The sequence below is a fragment of the Acinonyx jubatus genome, chromosome B4 (genome assembly GCF_027475565.1).
Source record: "Acinonyx jubatus isolate Ajub_Pintada_27869175 chromosome B4, VMU_Ajub_asm_v1.0, whole genome shotgun sequence".
Classification (NCBI taxonomy): domain Eukaryota; kingdom Metazoa; phylum Chordata; class Mammalia; order Carnivora; family Felidae; genus Acinonyx; species Acinonyx jubatus.
Window position 1 is genome coordinate 92,177,386 of NC_069387.1, and position 20,170 is coordinate 92,197,555.

At 39.7% G+C, this 20,170-nt stretch overlaps 1 protein-coding gene and 1 pseudogene across 4 annotated transcripts in view; both read left to right on the plus strand.

The window, feature by feature from the left end:
* Positions 1-255: 255 nt before the first annotated feature.
* On the plus strand, positions 256-600 carry LOC106966361 (mitochondrial import inner membrane translocase subunit TIM14-like; annotated as a pseudogene).
* A 12,518-nt stretch (positions 601-13,118) lies between these two features.
* The window catches only part of CPSF6 (cleavage and polyadenylation specific factor 6), a 33,758-nt gene continuing 26,706 nt past the window's right edge, over positions 13,119-20,170 (plus strand). For all 4 annotated transcript variants that reach the window (XM_027071276.2, XM_027071278.2, XM_027071279.2 and 1 more), the window contains exon 1: positions 13,119-13,276. In XM_027071276.2, the coding sequence (XP_026927077.1) occupies positions 13,217-13,276 (60 nt within the window). In that variant the 5' untranslated portion in view covers positions 13,119-13,216. The remainder of the gene's footprint in view (positions 13,277-20,170) is intronic.

A 20,170-nucleotide genomic window follows, 5' to 3' on the forward strand; every position in this document is an offset into this window, starting at 1 on the left:
TCGAGCCCCGCGTCAGGCTCTGGGCTGATGGCTCGGAGCCTGGAGCCTGTTTCTGATTCTGTGTCTCCCTCTCTCTCTGCCCCTCCCCTGTTCATGCTCTGTCTCTCTCTGCCCCAAAAATAAATAAACGTTGAAAAAAAAATTAAAAAAAAAAATTCTTCTGGAGAGGCGTGGAGTTGGTGGCTGCCACCTTTGGGTTGGGATGCACCGCACTCTCGGTGGAGACCAGGGAGCTGAGCCAGAGCCACGGCCAGTATGATGGTAGCAGTTGGACTGACCACTGCTGCTGCAGGAGCTGCAAGCTGTTTTCTCTTACAAGCCATGAAACTCCAAATGGAGCCTCAAAAAAAAAAAAAAGTTTTTCAAAGTCTACCAAAATCTGTCTTCAGTGGTGGCTATCACAGAGGTGGGTTTGAACCCAAAATGATAAAATGAGAAGCAGCATTAATACTAGGTGTAAGCCCTACTGCCAATAAAGGGAAAATAAGAGATGCTTATCAATGAATGAAGCTTTTAAATCACCCAGGCAAGGGAGGGTCTCCTTATATGGCAGCCAAAATCAATGAAGCTAAAGATTTACTAGGTCAAGCTAAGAAATGAAGTACTTGTGCGATAAACTTTGTTAGTTTACATATATGAATGAGTGCCAGCTTTTTATAATACAATGCCTCAAAGCTACAAATTTAAAAAAATTATTCTGAAAAAATAAGTACTGTTGCAATATCTGTAAGTGAAACTTATAGTGTTGTGAGCAACTTATATATTCAACAAGAGAGCAAGAGCTAATTTAGTTACCCACAGCTATAAAATATCATTTGATCATTCAAATTTATCTTTAGAAAGAAATCTTAGTAACATGCAAAGTTGCTTAATTTATAGAAGTGAGAAAAGCAAGATGGAAAATGATACATAGTATTGCTTCAACTTTATGAAAATATGCATTGAGAAATAGGGTAAAGTCACACAAGGATAATATATATGCATGAAAGTGATACACAAGAATATTTGATATAAAAAGACATTTACATTATATCATTGGGCAAAAAAAAGGGGGCACACATCATGACACCATTTTTTAAATGTATTTATTACTTTTATTTTTATTTTATTTAAAAACTTATTTATTTATTTATTTATTTATTTATTTATTTATTTGGAGAGAGAGAGAGAGAGCACAAAGGGGGGTGAGGGGCAGAGAGAAGGAGAGACAGAATCCCAGGCAGGCTCTACGCCATCAACGCAGAGCCCGATGTGGGGCTCAAACTCATAAACGGTGAGATCATGACCTGAGCCAAGACCAAGAGTCAGATGCTTAACGGACTGCACCACCCAAGTGCCCCTATGTTTATTTGTTTTTAAGAGACAGAGAGAGAGAGAGAGAGAGAGAGCGCGCACGCACACACCAATGGGGGAGGGGCAGAGAGAGAGGAAAAGAGAGAATCCCAAGAAGGCTTTGCACTGTCTGCACAGAGCCCAATGTGAGGCTCAAACCCCTGAACCATGAGATTGTGACCCGACCTGAAATCGAGAGTCAGGTGCTTAACCGACTGAGCCTCCCAGGAACCCCATCATGACACCATTCTTTAAAACAAAAATGTGTATTTCTACATGTGCATCAAAATCTCTGGAAAGATACACATGAAATGGTAATAGGATTATCTCTAGTTATAATGCTAATTTTTATTTTCCCCTTTTTACTTTTAAGCATTGTCTAAATTTTTCTATAATTATCATATATCAATTTCCTATGGCATATAAAAAAATACACAGTCACTTCCAGTCAGGGAAAGAAGCAAAGGAAAATATTCAAAGAAAATACCCAATATGCAAATAGCAGTTGCCTCTACACAGTTATTTTTTCTTTTACCTGTTATTATTATTATTATTATTTTTACCCTTTACTTTTTTACTCATTTCAACATTACTTTAAAGAAGATACATTGTTAGGTACAAACTTCCGGTTATAAGTAAGTACTGAAGATGTAATGTACAACATGATGACTATACTTAACACTGCCGTATGGTATATTTGCAAGTTGTTAAGAGAGTAGATCCTAAGAGTTCTTATCACAAGAAACAAATACTTCTTCTCTTTTATTAGTATCTATATGAGATGATGAATGTTAACTAAATTTATTGTGGTAATTCTTTCACGATATATAGAAGTCAAGGTATTATGCTGTCCACCTTAAACTTATACAATGCTGCATATCAATTGTATCTCAATAAAACCGGTAAAAAAAAGACATTGCTACCATTATTTTTATTAATGGCTAAATTCTCTTAAATTCTTTGATCTGATATTAATATAACTATGCCAACTTTTTTCTGCTATGTGCTTGTCACACTTTTTGGTATCCCTTTATTTTTAATCTCTCTGTCTTTGTTTAGGTGTATCTCCTATGCATTCTCAAAATCATATTGACTCATAATCTAGATCTTTTAACTGATGAGTGTAGTTTGATATACAATGGTTGTGTCCTGATGTAAACCGTCCCGATATAAACTACTATCTTAATTTGTGTTTTCTTTTTATACTTCTGTTTTTCTTTCCTCCTTTCCTGGCTCCTGTTAGATTAGCAAAAGCTTTCCATCTCCCCACTACCTTCTTCTCCCTGGTGTGAAGGCTATACATTGTTTTTCTGATTTTGGAGGCTACCTTTAATTTTTTTTAATAACATATTTAACATATATAACAATTTAATTTTTTTCTCTGACAGAGTCTGAAGTTATTCAATAGTTCTATCATACTCCAGAACAGAACCTTAGCATGGGCTATTTCTATTTTTGCATCTTTATCATGCAGGCTTTTCCCCACATGGTTATTTCCTCATGGTTGCAATATGATTGCCATAACTCCATTAGGTATCAAGTTTACATTCAAGGCAGAAAAAAAGGAGAGGAAGAGAAAGGTCTTATCTATCCTATATGTTAAGAGAGCAAAAATTTTCCCATATTCTACCAGCTAAATTTCAACTAAGTTGTATTGCTATCCAACCCATGATGCTATCTTAGCTGCAAAGGAAGCTGGGAAAACTAGGGCAACAAAGTGTTTGCCCATAGATCAGGATTCTATTCTTACTTTAGGCAAAACTTGAAAATGGCTCTTAAAGAGGGAAGGAGATGCATCCCTTACACCATGGTCTAGAGCAAGTCACTTTCCTACACTGTAAAATTAGCACATTGGATTAGATTATCTCCGTTGATTATTTGTAGGGGTGACGGTCTGGATCAGGATAATAATAGCAGCATAGGAAGTATTTAAGAAATATTTAAAGGAAAATTCAACAAGTCTGAGATTGACTGAACCTAGGCTTTTCAACAATTCGCACTGTTTCATTTTCTGTCAACACCATCTAGTAAACCCCTATATCTCAGTTCCAACTGCTTTTACTTGTTTATTCAAAGATTTGTGTGGTGGCACTGTTTTACCACCAACCTGTTTAGGATTAGGTTTCCTCTTTTGTAAAAAAAAAGGGGGGGGGGAGAGGACTTGGATTCATACATCTTTGTTAGCTCTGAAATTTGTTGATTCTTTTTAACAATTCAATTCAGTCAGCATTTATTAAATACTTTATTCAACTAAGGCATTCTTCCAAATGCCATGGGAAAATAAAGATGAGAAAAATGTATCCCCTGACCTCAAGGAATTCACAGTAAAAGTGTGATATAAGGATTTATCATCATTATCATCACTATTACCATCATAACCACCTATGTTCTCTTTCTTCAGGCCTGCTTCTTCCAAGGTCAATCTTAACACTGTTGGAGCCTAGAGCAGAGACAGTTTGTAACTCTACCATAGGTATTTCTGTTCCTGGATCCATGTAATTGGGGTTGTTGTGGATTTTTTTTTTAATGTTTATTTATTTTTGAGAGAGTGTGCATGCGTGCATTCAAGCAGGGGAGGGAGGAAACAGAAGATCCCCAAGCGGGCTCTGTGCTGACAGCAGAGAGCCCAATGCAGGGCTCAAACTCGTGAACTGTGAGATCATGACCTGAGCAGTTGGGTTTGTTTCTTGCTGAAGGAAGACAGCCTACAGAAAAAGGAGTGAGTGGCAGAATTAACTTCATTTTGGGAGGGTCTAGGAAAATGAGATGGAGTTGGGGATACAATAGCTTGATAGTCAGAACCCATGCTCCATAATAGCTTACCTAGCTATTAGGGGTAAATGAGATGAAACATTTCTTCTTGACTCTGAGTGTAGAAGAGGCATTTTAAGAAACTGGTTATGCTCACCACTGAACAATTTAATCACTGAATTGGCCATGTGGAAAGCTTACCCAGAGTTGACTAATACACTTAAATCTCATCACTTTTGACCCAGAATTTACAACAAGGCTGGTTCTGAAGTAAGACTGGCCTGGCAAGATGCCTTCTCTGAAGTTCCTGCTCTTCAATAAGGTGGATTACAGCTTTTTGATACCATAAGTGAACATACGTGGGAAGCAACATTTGCTCATTTCTATACTTTCTTTTTTAATGTTTTATTTTTGAGAGAGTGCGCAAGTGGGATAGGGGCAGAGAGAGAGGGAGACAGAGGATCTGAAGCAGGCTCTGCACTGATAGCAGCAAGCCCAATATGGGGCTCAAACCCACGAACCACGAGATCATGACCTGAGCAGAAGTTCGACACTTAACTGACTGAGCCACCCAGCCACCCCTCATTTCTATACTTTCTGTGCTAGATACCCTCCTTTGCTTCTCCAGATCTACTTTCCACCCTTTCTACCCTGCTGTCTGCTCCAGTGGGTGACCTTTTTTGACCATACCAACGGTACCTCTTACTCTCTGACTTCCAGTTGGGTTCAACCAGTGGGAGGCCCTACCAAATCTAAGGTCAAGGGAGATGTAATGTCAGGACTTATTTTCCAGACTCTCCCCTGTATGCCTGAAGGCTACAGCTGATTCAGGCAGCCTTCACCAACAGCTACAGATCTCTCTCTCTGAGTTTGAGTAACTGATTGTTCCCTTTATCCCTTCGGGCTTGCCCTACAGTGCTTCATCATCTTCCATTAGTTTCTCTCAACCTTGTCCAAACTGTCATAAATGGTTATTCCATCACATCCTACTCCATTTCCCCGTTGTGTGTGCCATCTCTTTCCTGCCAGGTTCTGACTGACACATATTCCCAGAGATTCCAACGTGATATCTGTACTTCTAAGGATTACCAGCTCACCCATCTCTCACACTGTACCTATACTTTCTAATTTGAGTTGATGTATATAAAGTATATATCTCAGGGACTGGCACATAATACTATGTGCACAGTAATTGTTGGATTCTTTCCATTCTTCTATTTTAGGTGGATATTATTATCTCTATTTTTTGCAACAGGTCCCATTGACGTTCAATAACTCTTGCCCAAAATGACACAACTGAGTCTCAACCGAAAGAAGTGGGTCTCCAACCAAGATCTGTCACATTACACCTTACCATGCCACTTCTCACTACTCACTTCTCACTTTTCACGATAGTGAAATCTTATTTACATTTGTATCATTCATTCCTACTTATTACAGTGGCCGCCTTCAGCAGTTGCATTAAAAATACTTGTTGGATAGTAGAATGAATAAATTTTGTCATCACTTATACATTTATTTAGCTATTGTAGAAGTTGTAGCAAAAAAACCTGTATGATTACTAATTTTGAGTCCCATTAGCTCCATAAAAAGTGGTTTTTGATGTTGAAAAATACTTTCACTCATATTAATGTTATTGTATTTTGCTCAAGTCCAGCTCTTAATATTGATTTTACATTCGTTTCACTTTCAGTAATTTCCAGAAATAAATCATTCAAAACACAAAGACTAATGCATTTTACAAAGCACAAAAGAAGACCACTTGTATCAAACAATACACTTTAAAACCACGGTGAGAAATGTCTGTTTTTAAAACACATTTTCACACAAGTGCTGAAAAAAGTAGTTCATGGCAAACTACAACGTAGCCTTCATATATTTTTATTTTTTTTAAGTTTATTTATTTTTGAGAAACAGAGAGAGAGAAGAGAAAGAGACAGAGAGAGAGAGAGAGAGAGAGAGAGAGAGAGAGAGAGAGAGAGAATGCACCAGAAGGGGAGGGGAAGAGAGAGAAGGACAGAGAGAATTCCAAGCAGGTTCCTCTCTGTCAGTGCAGAGCCCAATCCGGGGCTCGAACTCATGAATTGTGAGCTCATGACCTGAGCTGAAACCAAGAGTCAGATGCTTAACCAATTGAGCCACCCAGGTGCCCCAATGTGTTTCTATTTTTCAATCAGGTATGTGATTCATTATTATTACATGTTTCTAAATGTTGGGGCACCTGGGTGGCTTAGTCGGTTAAATGTCTGATTCTTGGTTCAGCTCAGGTCATGATCACACAGTTCATGAAATTGAGTCCTGTGTCAGGCTGCACTGACAGAGCAGAGCCTGCTTGGGATTCTCTCTCTCTCTCTCTCTCTCTCTCTCTCTCTCTGTCTCGCTGTCTCTCCCTCTGCCTCTCCCTTGCTCTCATGTGTGTGCTCTCTTTCTCTCAAAAGAAATAAACATTTAATAAAATTTTTAAAAAATGTCATGCTCCTTCCTGAGTGCAAGGTATGGCTATACTGCATAAAAAAATCTTAATTCTATGCTTTTCTATTTTTTAACATTTTATTTTTATTTTTTTTAAGTAAGCGCTATGCCCAACGTGGGGTTTGAACTCATGACCCTAAGATCAAGAGTCCCATTCTCTACCAACTGAGCCAGCCAGGTGCCCCTATGCTTTTCTATTTAAAAATGAAGTTGAAATTTTTTGATTATAAGGTGAATAAATACAGGTGGTAGCAATATTAAAAAACACACAAAAAATGTATGAATTAGAAACTAAAAATATTCATAATCCCACTGCCCAAAAATATTAACATTAGAACATGTTTCTACGCAATAGAATAGAGACAAAAGTCTATATATAGCTGAGGTGAACTTTTTTTAGGTCAGTAGCTGATCACCCTGGCAGGGTGCACCTGACCATGTGCTGTAAGTTTGATTTTGCAGCTCTGGACTTTGAACCTTGAGGGAATGCACAAAAGAACACTTAGATTTGGTTATGAGGCGACTGAAGGTGATCCAAAGGTGTGGCAGTCTAGCAATGAGCTAAGCAACCATTAATGGTGGAGTTCAGCACAGTGACAGCAACTGTCTAGTGGCAACAATGCCAGCAGTAGCTTCCAAGGCAGTTGATCTCTGTAGCGTGATCCTGACTCGATTTTGCCATCTTTGGTTTCTGCCTGTTTTCCAAACGTGGTTCTCAGGCCTTCAGTCAATTGTATGAGTTCACGGATACCCTCAGAATACATTTCCTTATTGTTTAGGTCAATTTGAGTTTTGTTTCTCTTACTTGAAGCCAAATGCGTTCTAAATGATATATTAGGGTGACTCTATGAATTTGCCAATGTTAGACCATTTATGAACTATAAAACCTACACCTTGATATGGTTCAGTCTAACAAAATTTGGTAATAGGAAATGCAGTGCTTGAAGTGTGGAACTGGGGGCGCTTGGCTGGCTCAGTCATAGAGCACGCGACTCTTGATCTCAGGGTTATGAGAGCAAGCCTCACGTCAAGCATGGAGCCTTCTTAATAAACAAAAAAATGTGGAACTACCTGATTCAAGGAGGGACAAGCAGAGAGTGTGATGCCTCACTTCTCAGGGGTTGAAATAAGTCTTTCTTATTCAGCATCGCAATTGGTTTAACCAACTGTTTCTGGAGTATGCAAATATATATATAGGCATATGAAAAGATGATAGAGCATAGTATTATTCTATTTTTTGTTTAAAAAGTTGAAAAATTAAGGTTAACTAATACTTATTACATGAATTGACCCTAGTGTCCTCACTCAATTCATATGTCAAATGATTTCAAGTTACTAAGGTATGTGGCAGGCATAAATCTAGGCTTTCCAGGGATTGATATACCCATATTTTGAAAGCTTTCTTAAAGAAAAATAACAAAAAATTATGAATACAAAATAAGGTATGAAAGCAAATTGTTATCGAGGACAAAAGACACAGGGATTTCAATTTCATGTGATTTTCTCATTAAGAGAATATATGGTGAGTTGATAATTCTAAATGCCTCATTATTTAGTGTATTCCTGTCAGGAGAGACTTCCATTTTGACTAGGCATTAATGAGAACCAAATCTTTCACATGTAATTTTGCATGTCTCTTTAGACTAATTTTCTAAAGAATAATACCTGACTTCATACATTTCAAACTTTGTTTCTCTTCCACTACCCACATACTTCTAGTGCCTAGCACAACTGGACACACTCAGATCACAATATGACCTCTGGCTTTGCATTTTCATGTCACAGAAGCTGGATGAGTTGGCATAGTGGCAGTAAAAATGTTTCTGGAAAGCATTCCTATGTCAGGATGGTTACCAATAACTTATACATAAATATTTTCCATTAAATCCAAATTAAATGTAATCCCCCTCATTCAGCTTCTCATTAGATCCAAAAAGATGGCTGCTGCCACACCACACACACCTATCCAACACAAAGTGGGGGATGTATGACAGAGAGGAGAGAGGAGTGGAAAGGAATGATGGCCTTAAACAAGTTATGGAAAGAGCCCATGAATGAGAGGGACTTTGAACCATTAACTTTTTTTGCTTCTCACATAATTGCCCCTATTGGGGGCAGTCCTGAGGAAAGAGGGGGACAATGAAGAGGATTCTTTTTATTATTATTATTTTTAATGTTTATTCATTTTTGAGAGAGATAAAGAGAGAGACTGAGCACAAGTGGGGTGGGGGGCAGAGAGAGAGAGGGAGACAAAGAATTTGAAGCAGGCTCCAGGCTCTGAGCTGTCAGCACAGAGCCTGATGCAGGGCGCGAACCCATGAACTGTGAGATCATGACCTGAGCTGAAGTTAGATGCTTAACCGAGTCACCCAGGTGCCCCTGATACAGAGGATTCTAAAGGGATTCCTTCACACAGGCACTTACTACACTTCATGTGTAGTGTATTACGATACTGTTTATGAGAGCTCAGTTATATCGACTTACAGATTACACTTTCTCACTTTAAATTAACCATCACAAAATGCCCGAGTCTTTTTTTTTAGAAGTATATCAGATTTATTGATTGATTGATTGATTGATTGATTTAGTGCAAGTGAGCAAGGGGCAGAGAAAAAGAATCCCAGGAGGAGCAGAGGGAGAAAGAGAGAGAAAGAAAGAGAGGAGGAGGGAGAAGCAGGACTCATGCTCACTCAATGTGGGACTCGAACTCACAAACCATGAGATCATGACCCGAGCTGAAGCCAGATGTTTAACAACTGAGCCACCCAGGTGCCCAAAGTGCCTGAGTCTTAAAAAGGAGATTCTAAGAAACTATGGCTCATAGTTAATACTAATAATGAAAGTGATAGACAAGAAAGTGTCTGAGCCAACACCTATGTATTTCCAGTATAAATTCTTGTCAGTCCCATAAGGGATGAAAATAAGGATGATGTAATCAGATTTGACAAGAGCAGGACCAAAAATTTCAAGACTATTTGAAATATGGATTTATATCCACTAATGATAAAATGAGGCATTTTATGATATCATTATAATGATATCATAGCCAGACATTTAAAAAATCTTTATTTCATCCTTCAAAATGATATATTTTATGTGTGTTCATGGTATTAAAATGTTAACATGAAATAATACTTGCATTTATGTATACTATGGCTGCATTTTTTAAGTGTTGGGGTATAGGGGCACCTAAGTGGCTCAATCAGGTGAGCATCCGACTCTTGATTTTGGCTCAGGTCATGATCTCACAGGTTGTGGGACTGAGCCCTACATAGGGCTCTTGGCTGATGCTGAAGAGCCTGTTCAGTATTCTCACTCTCTCTCTATGCCCCTCCCGGGTCATGCTCTCTCTCTTTCTCTCCCAAAATAAATAAACTAAAAAAAAAAAAGGATTTGTTAAAAAAAATAATAATAAAATAAAATGCCAGGGATATTTTTTAAAAGTTTGGGGAGCATAGGGCTAAACTATGACCTGTAGTATGTTAGAATCAAACTCACGTTCCTACAGAGATTACGGCATTGACTGACTTGAATGAAGTAATCAAAATGACAATATGTGTTAGTATTTATGGATTTGGATTTGCCTTCTCCAACCATAAGGTCTTTGTCTATGTGTTGTCATCCAACAGGTGGAATGTGTTAGACCACCTTTGGGGTATCACATTAGTTCAAAGCAATCATCTTTCACTGATAATTCTCCACCGTTTCCTAATTCACAGAGTAGATTTTGTAAGCTACGTCTTACTCTGTGACTCCACCCACTTAGACAAACTTGATTGGACTAAAAGTAGCCTCCTATAAAACCTGAGCTAATCAGTTGCTTTCTCTTTAGATTTTGTAATTGAAACTAAGACAGATAGCCATTTTCTTGAATGGTGCTTATTTGAACGCTGGAACTGAGGTTGCCATTGCTGCATACACGTGTGTATGGAAAAGGAGGGAAAGTTCTGTATAGAGAAGAAACAGATGTACAGAAAACCTTAGAACATTAGTTACCTCCTTTCCAACCTCTTTGTTACTCTTTGAAAATATTTTGATTTTATATTGTTTATATTGTTGGAGTGATATGATTGTGGGAAGGGAGGGTAACAGACAAAGAACATGGACAGCCTCTAGAAGATGGAAAAGGCAAAAAAATGTATTTGCCTCCAGAGCTCCCAGAAGGAACGCAGACCTGCCAACACCTTGATTTTGGCCCAGTGAGATCCATTTTGGACTTCCGATCTCGAGAACTATAAGATAAGGAATTTTTATAGTTTCAAGCTACTACATTTCTGGTAATACCATTATCAAATTCCTCTCAAGGCACTCTGGACTTTGAATTCTGTATAAATTTGAATAATAGCATTTCAAAACTGAGAGGGACCTTCACTGGGGGACTTGAGGTAAAGAACTTGCCTAAGGTTACCTGGCTGGTCAGTAATGTCGGGATGAGAACCCAAGTCTCCAATCTTTCGTCTATGTACATTGATGACTATAAAATGTCTAACAAAGAGGTTGGTATATAAAAGTACTCAATAAGTGGTAGAGTTTTTGCTTATTGTTTTCATTATTATTATGCATTTTCTTTTGTAATCTACAATAATATTTCATTTCTTGAACATTGCTAAGTAAGCAGGTACCCTGTAACAACCTGCTAAAATCATCAAAAAGGCTAACCAGGGAGTGAGTGAGGAATTAGCTGGTCAAGAAGAAGAGGATAAGGCCTACACATTCAGAGAGCTTATGCACTTCAGATTCCAAAAGAGATGGCTGCAAGGTTGAGCTGCACTCTTGACATGCACGGAAACACAATATGGAACTTAGGAACTGTTAGTGACTCTGGTACACCATATTTTGAGGTGGTCTTCAGAAGGACAGCACCCTGGGAGGTAAAGGAGGACCAAACTATATCCGTCCCCATAAGGGTCCAAAGTCTAATATAAAAAATCTTAAAAGCAGCCGCCGGGGGTGGGGGCGGGAGAGGGGGCAGAAACCAATGCCCTTCAAAGAAACAGTCTCACTGACAGTTGTCTTTTTGTAGGCAACAGCAGAAGTCAGGCCCTGGAATAATTTTTAAGTGTACTGAAAGAACCTAAACCGCTTCTCTCATCACATCTCCCCTACCCACCTCCCTCTTTCACTTATAAGGACCCTTGCGGTTACTTTGGACCTACCAGGAAATCAAGGATAATCCCAGATCCTTAATGTAAAAGTACCTGTGAAGTTCCTTTTCCAACGTACAGTAATATATTCACAGGTTCCGGGCATTGGGATGTGGACATCTATGATGGGCCATTATTATCCTTACCCTATTACTAATCTAAAAAAAAGGTCTCACCCTTTATCATGAGTAGCTCTTTCCTTCTATAAAGCCCCATGGAAAAAAGAAAATCAGTATTTTCAAGAAGAGGATAGGGCATTTTGCATATTACCTCATTTAAAACACCATCAACTTTCAACCTTGGTGAGATAAATATTATTACCTGGAGCTTACAGATTTTGCGATTGACCATGAAAGAGATTAGGTAACTTGACTGAGGTCATCTAGCTGGTAAAACTGTCCTACTAGTAATTGTATCCACAGCACCAGATTGGTCTATCAGAAACCAACTAAGCTTTTTCCACCATACCAAGTAGAGGTGGAATGTATATTGTTTGGCTTACCATTGCGTGAAAGGTTTCTGTATTTTAGCAAGCACACTCTAATTTGGTGGGCTTCGAACTGGGTGAAAAAGAAATAAAGAATGGAGTAAGGTTTCAAACTGGAGAGACATCTTCGACTAAAGTATTTATGACAAAAGCTCTTTGGGTGTTGACCACGTGATCACGTTTAAATCACTTACCTTGTATTTGGCCTCAGTTCCCACATTTGTAAGATGAGATGTTTGGACCTAATGACACCTTTTCCAGTTCCCTTCTCGCTCAGACATTCTATGGTTCTAAGACAGAAGCCACTTTCCTCAAGATGCCTCCACGTTTGGGGGGGGGGGGTGGTCTCTAGGATGACCGCATTCAAGTTAGAAAACCAACTGCGATCTAAGGAGGAAAAAACCGCGGGCAAAGAGCGGGGAAAGAGGAGATGAAAGGAGCCGGTGACAGGAGATAGAGATGCAAACATAAACAGCATGCAAAAAAACCTAAGTGGCTTGCAAATTACTCAAGATAACAATCCGCGGGAATCCAACGTTTACTAGGCAAATAAAACTGCGGGTCTCTGAGAATGCAGGGTTAAGAACGCTGTTTTCACTCTCAAGGCGCTCACAGAATGCTGGGTTACACTTCGTATTTAATCGTGGACATAAAACTTCCACCTCTCTAGAAGCCTTGGCCGTGAGAATTGTAAGAAAAACTGAGAAATGAAAATATTACAAAACGGTGGAGTGTGCTAGAGGCAACGTGAAAACACAGTCTCTGGAAACAGCTGAGACGTGCCCCCAAACCCCAGGCCTAACACACAAAAGAAGCCGCGTCTGCCCGCAGGGACGCAGGCTTTTACTCCGCGCTGCCGAGCGGGCGGGCTGCAGAGGCGACCGCCGCCCCCGACCGCCCCCGGTCGCCCCCGCCTCGTCCCTCGGGCCTCGGAAGTGACGCAGCGCGCCCCGCCCCCGCCGCTAGATCCGCTGCTGCTGCCGCGGCGGGCAGACCTGCAGGAGGCGGCGGCGGCCTCGGCCGAGGGAAGATGGCGGACGGTGTGGACCACATAGACATTTACGCGGATGTAGGCGAAGAGTTCAACCAGGTACGTGAGGGCCCGGGCCCACGCCGCCGAAGCGGGCGGCGCTGCGGTCCGGACGCTGACCCTGGGCTCGCCGTGGGCTGTGAGCCGGCGCGGCTGCAGACCGTGCGCCCTTGCTTCTTGTGGGCCGCGCCGTCCGATCCCGGCTCTGCGCCCCCCTAGCCCGTCGTTCTACCGCATCGTTTCGCGGGCCGCGGGCGCTGCGGCCCGCCACGGGGCCCGGAGCGCGGACGCGGGCCGCCGTGCAGCCGCCGCCGGCCCCTCCCTCGCCGCCGCCACCAGCTCCATTGTTGGCGGCGGCCGGCGGGCGCTTCCCGCCGCGCTAGGCCCGGGCGGCGGGGCCGCGTGTGCGCGGCGGGGAGAACGGGCCGCCGCCGCGCCCCCTCCCCCGCCGCGGGGTCGAGGAAGAAGCCCGGCGGGGCGCGCGCCGGCCGCCGCCTCTTCCCCGGCCCTGCAGCTCGGGCTCCGATTCCTCTCGTCGCTCCATTTTGTCTCCCCGGCCGCGCACGGTCGCCTCATGGAAGGCCGCATTCATGGCCCTTTGTATCCCGCGCGCCCAGTTTCCTGGGCTCCTGCTCGAGTTTGCGACAGGTTTCGGCGTGGCGCCTTCCTCTTCCTCCCTTCACACTTTCTGAAGGCGGCTTAGGTGTGGGCACGTTTGCAACAAGTCGTCGTTTGACTTTTGGACCATCGAGCGTGTTTAAAAATCGGTGCGTGGGCCGTGCTTCGGTGGTTCAGGTCTTGCAGTGCCGTTGAGGCCCAGTTGTTCTTGGCTTTTGTGATGAAAATACGTGTGAAGATAGGTGGCCTGAACCAAAAGGAAGACTTGGAAGCGTAGTGGTTGGATGGAAAAATAAGATGGTTGCTCACCAAGAGATAAGAGGAATTGCTAAAATGAAGAACGTTCAGCCGAAATTCTTTAGTACGGTGTAAAAATAAAGGGTTGTAAATAAGACCCGATTTTCAAAAAGCAAAATGTTAGATGTCTTCCCAGGGATTTGCTTTACGTTTTGAAAGGTAGGAGAAAGTGAGAATGCAAGGTTTTTCCGGTATCTCACAAGCCACAGTTGACTAGAAAGAACTAGCCGCGGAGCTGTGATGTCTGATGTTGGGCATCTTTGCAAAAGATCTCGTTTGTTACTAGAGTAGTGACGTGTAAGCTCTAAACCTGCTGTTCACATCTTTGCTGCCTTTATGTAGTAACACATTTTAAAAAATTAAATTGTGCCTAACTGTAGTGCACCTAAAAGCTTGTTTTTTTATGCTATCCAGGTCTGTAAGAGAAGCTTAATACAGTGCTACTGGTTAATGTGTTTTTCTTTTTTGTTTTTTTTTTCCTTCTACATTAGAGACTTATATATTTTTTTTAATGCTTATTTATCTTTGAATGAGAGAGAGAGAGAGAGAGAAAGAGAGAATGAGAGAATATCCCATGCAGGCTCCCTGCTGTCAGCACAGAGCCAGATGCGGGGCTGGAACTCAGGAACCTGAGATCATGACCTGAGCCTAAATCGGAGGCTTAAGGACTGAGTCACACAAAAGCCCCTACATTGTTTGTGACTAGGGGCTGAAGAGTATTTAAAAGATAGGGAAAGCTAGAAATCCTTACTGTTCTTGTTTTCACTAATGACTTTGTGCCCCAGGTTTAAGTATTAGAAAAAAAAATTTTTTTTTCAACTAGCTTTAAATGTGTGCTACTCCCTTAAAAACTGGTTAGTGTAATCAAACGTTACGTTTTAAATTCTTCGTGCCTTTTATTGTGTTTATATTTTGGACATGTGATGCCTGAGTTGTGTCAGTGACAAATTAGAAAATTATCTTGAGTGCTACAGTCAGATTCTAATGCTTTTAAGGTCAGTAGACACAAGATCTCTAGGAAGTTTCTTTTTATTTATCAAATGGGCATAACATTCCATCTAAAAGAAGGCCATACCCACAAGTAAAGGAACAATTAAATGTTAAAGATTTCTTCATTAGCTTTTCCTACAAGAAAATACATTTGCTTTGCCTTTTTCCTTATGATAAAAGAAGAATTTGGGTACAATTTTAGAAACTGAACTTTCTTCAGGACCTCTCCATCAGAGATTTTTTTTTTTTTAGGCTTTCACATACTTAATTTGGGATGGGCATTTCTCTAATACATATAGCTGGAAGGAGTGATAGATACTTGTTTATCCCTGTGCAGTAACTAGTGCTGACTGAGCAGGAGGTAAGAAGAGATTAAAATTTTGTGGCCCTGATGAGGAACTATTTGTAGGGTTCTCTTAAAAATGTAGCTTTTTGTTGATTTGAACTTCTAGCATTTTATTTCACACATAGTTGTATAATTTTACCAGTAAATTTTTATACAGTACTTTTGAATACATTAATGGGATTAAATAGAGGCTTTGTTTTTGTTATTATTTTGCATAGCGTTGGCCTTTGTTATCTATTGCTTGCTGTGGTAATTCTTGCACAAAAAGATGGTTGGTCGTTTTCAAGGTTAATCCTCTTTTTTAAAATTTTTTTTTTCAACGTTTATTTATTTTTGGGACAGAGAGAGACAGAGCATGAACGGGGGAGGGGCAGAGAGAGAGGGAGACACAGAATCGGAAACAGGCTCCAGGCTCCCAGCCATCAGCCCAGAGCCTGACGCGGGGCTCGAACTCACGGACCGCGAGATCGTGACCTGGCTGAAGTCGGACGCTTAACCGACTGCGCCACCCAGGCGCCCCAATCCTCTTTTTTAAAATGTTACTGTCGTTGAAATATTTTTCTGAAATTTGATCAGAATTAGATGCAATACAGAATTATTCCTGATTGATTTTTCACTTTATTGTGAGCTGGCAACCTTCTTTCTACTGGTTGCTAAAGTAAATTATGACTTACTGTAGCTGAGTAAAGTGTTTTACTAAGTATAATCAATCTTGACTTATTTTGGCTTCTAAACTGCTGTAAACCTTCAAAAAAACTTTATTCTTCATGTGAGGTGCAGTTTAATTGCATTTGTATACTGTAAAATTCTCTGTAGTCTATTTTCCATTTTCTTCTGTTTGAAGTGATACTTATGAATCCTTTTTCAGGTGTATTTTATGAAGCTTTCTTTCTTTCTTTCATATTTCAAAAAGTAGGAGACATCCAAGTGTCTTAGAAGAAACTTCAATTTGGGGATGGGGTTGAGAATAAGTTTAGTGAGACTATCGAGTTCCTTTCTTCACCAGATGAATTTAAGAATGGAGAATAAAGTTGGAGAAAGGGAGAAGGCACAAGGGACTTTGCTATTTTATGGGTGCTCTTTAGTTCTTAAATTGAAGGTCTTTGGATGTAACCAAATTGAGAACAGTTGCTCCAGTGGAAAGAGAATTTGAACTACTTCCAAACCTCTACATTACTTGATCTGGAGTTGAGAAGAAAGCAGTTCTGTTTCAGTCTCTATAGTATGTGTCAGTCCAGTTTGAACTGGGATTTGTGTTCTAATGTGGTAGTTACTAGCCTACTATTTAATATAATTATAGACTTTTTTATTTTGACCAAGACTAAATAAATTTTTAAACTCGGTTGTTCAAAATACATTTCTTGATTATTTGTTATATGCCAACAAGGAGGGTTACAAAGTTCAGTAATCTCTACCCTTAGAATGCTCTGTAGTGGGGGTGAGGGACTCTACATAATTATAACATTCTGGCAGGTCATGTATTGTAAAACCCACTCCTTTATGTGTGTCTTTATCTGTAGCTTGTTTGTTGGGGGGGGGGCGGGTAAAAAAATTCTAGGAACCTCAGGAAAGTTTACACTGTATACATTGAAGTGTGTGTTTTGCTTGTTTGGAGATCAAAACCTCAGTATAGAATTTAGTTACTGATCTGTCTGCCGGTAGATCACTGATAGCAGTGCTTATTTAGTAATCTGACCACCCAGCTTTAAAATGAAAATGTATATAGGTTGTGGCTAGGGAAAAATTCATGTAGAAGTTAAGGACCTAGACATCCTCGTAAGTCAACTTGCCTTCGTTCATGAGTCATTATATTTAATCATTGTGTATTTGCTTTAGCCAGTTGTTTAGCCCATTTTGAAAAATAAGTTTATTGGACAAATGTCAGTGAAATCTTGTCTCTGATAAATTTATGTTTAATAGAATATCCTCTGAGATAAAACTGTGGTTGAGAATGAGGTAGGTAGAGATTGAGAAACCATGGGAGAAATATTAGGGGAACTAGAACTCTTAGTTTTATTATTTATCAGTGTAGTTTATCTTTATTTAAAAAATTTTTTTAATGTTTATTTTTGAGAGAGAGGGACAGAGGATGTGCAGGGGAGGGGCGGGGGGGGGGGGTGTGTGTGTGTGGGGACACAGAATCTGAAGCAGGCTCCAGGCTCTGAGCTGTCAGCACAGAGCCCCGACCCAGGGCTCGAACCCACGAGCCTTCGAGCTGTGAGATCATGACCTGAGCTGAAGTCGGCCACCCAACCAACAGAGCCACCCAGGCGCCCCATTTTATCAGTGTAGCTTTATCAGCTGCCTGTGAACTGTCCACTTTGTGGTTTATGTGGCATATTTTTAGTACCAAGTTGGCTTCCTTACTGTTAGTTGAGCTTTTTACAGGGATTACAGACGAATTTTCAGATCTCCTCATACCGTAAGTAGATAAAAATCAGAAGATGATGTATTTTTTATAAAGATAAATATGTATTAGATTATCTGCTGTTGGATTTTGCATGCTAGTATTTTTCTTCCGTGGTATGGGATACATTTTGTAAATACGAACTGTAAACCTCTCCCTCCTTTATATTTCTCCAAATGGAAATGACTATTAAATTCCTTCCTTTTTTGTTTTTGTTTTTTTAATAGAGGGGCTTTGAAATAAGTGGCTCTTACTGTACCATGACTGGTATTTACATAATGCAGGAAAGGTATTATTACAATTTCAGATCACCAAAGGCCACGTTGGGCTTATTAGGGAGAATGAAGAGTGTAATACTGTTATTCCATGGTCATCCCAGTAATAGTATATACAGTATATACATAAAATTAAAATTTTATTGGAGGTGATAAGGAAAGTATGTCTAAAGATAAGTCTTTGGAAGGAAGAAGATGGTGGTAATGAAGAAGTTAAGAAACATTGCCTTTAAAAAGGACCTAATAGAATTTTCATTATTTTACTATCCATGTTATTTTAATGTTTTCACTGATGTGGCAACAGCTACTTGTATATCACGTAGACTATAATCTTGAAGTATAAAATCTTGAAAGGATGCCTTGCCTTTATAATGCTTGTAGTAATTTAGAATGTAGGAAATGGAAAAAAATCACTTGGATTTTTTAACAAATCCGAAGAACTTTTATTTTACTGGAAGTTATATATAATGTGCAGCTCTGTTAGTAGATTAATTAGTATGAAAAATAGATAAAGACTGGGCAGTGTTTGGCATCTGAAATATTTCGAGAGGTTGTGTTGATTTGGGTTGGTTGGTTGGTTGGTTTTTGAATGCCATTAAAACTTCCTAAAGGTAATAATTTGAAAAGATTCTTTCCATAGTGGAACTTGACACTGTTGACCATTTCTCTATGACAAAGTAGAAGCTATTTTTTTGTTCAGTAGACATTCAGAGCTCACCTTTTTTTATATGACCTGTGATATTATGTTGCATAGTTACAGAATATGCATGCCCCCCCCTTTTTAAAGTGGGAACAGAAAGTAGATGTGGTGTTATCTTTTTTTATAATGAGGATAGATGTGATATGCTGAAGCTGAAGGAAGATTACTGACATTAAAAGAGTATATGCTGAGTTGCATTTTTAGTAATGGTAGCAAATGTATTTAGATTCATTAATATTTTTTTACCGCATTCAAATGCATACTGTTGGGGCTAGAAGTACAGGCTGTGGTCTTGAAGCAAAGTGAAGCTAACTATTCCACGTGGATATCAAACCCCAGGACCCTGATCTCAATTAGCATCATACTTCAACCAATTGGAAGCAGTCCAACTACCAGACAAAATGGCTGATCCTAAATATTGATAGAATCATATCAATATGGAAAATTGGTTGGTGTCAACATAGCAATTTGTGGATGGACAAAAATAGTAATTGATTGTGATTCACCAGGTCAGTGTAGCTGCGATTATGCTTATAAATTATTGTCTACTTAAGTGTGTGTACATTTTCCAAGATTTACAACTAATGAAAAATCAAATAATGTGTTAACCTATTTCATAACCCTTTAAATAATCCTTGCATTCTTTTTGACTCTCCCTCAGACCATATATTGTGACTATAGTTTCTGCTAAGGAGAATGGAAACACAGCTCCCTTTGAATAATAATAGTAATAATAATAATTCCATTTGATAAAGTACAGAACCGGATTGCAGGAGTTTAAAATGCCCACTACCCCTTGTGGGAATCTTTTTAGTATCTTAAGTGTATGGAACCACTGCTGCCACCAAGCTGCCTGAAGCTTCAGCTACACTGAAACTTGATAACAAAAATTCATCCTCTTTTTTTCTAATTTTCACTGTCACTGCAATTGGAACATGTTACTTTAAGAAAAACTCAGTTAAGAAAGATTATTTTGATATTGCTGTACAAACAAAATTATGGCATAATTTAGTGACTTGTGGTCTTAGTTTCTGCCCATTGCTAAAGATGGCTTTGTTGTTTAACTTACTTTGAGATCTTGGATTCCTTATTAAATAAGTCTTAGAGACATTGGGCCTCATAACAAAATGTTATGTAAAGATGCTGTTATATAATTAGTAAATTGGTTAACTCGGTTATGCAGAAGGTTACCTGAAGATGACTTTGTAAATTTCAGATCCCTTTGACTGTGTGTATAATTGGTATTTCCCCTTTTAGGTTTTTTTTTTCCTTTTTCTTTTTTCTTAAAAAAAATCTTAATTCTGATGCCCTTCTGAATAAC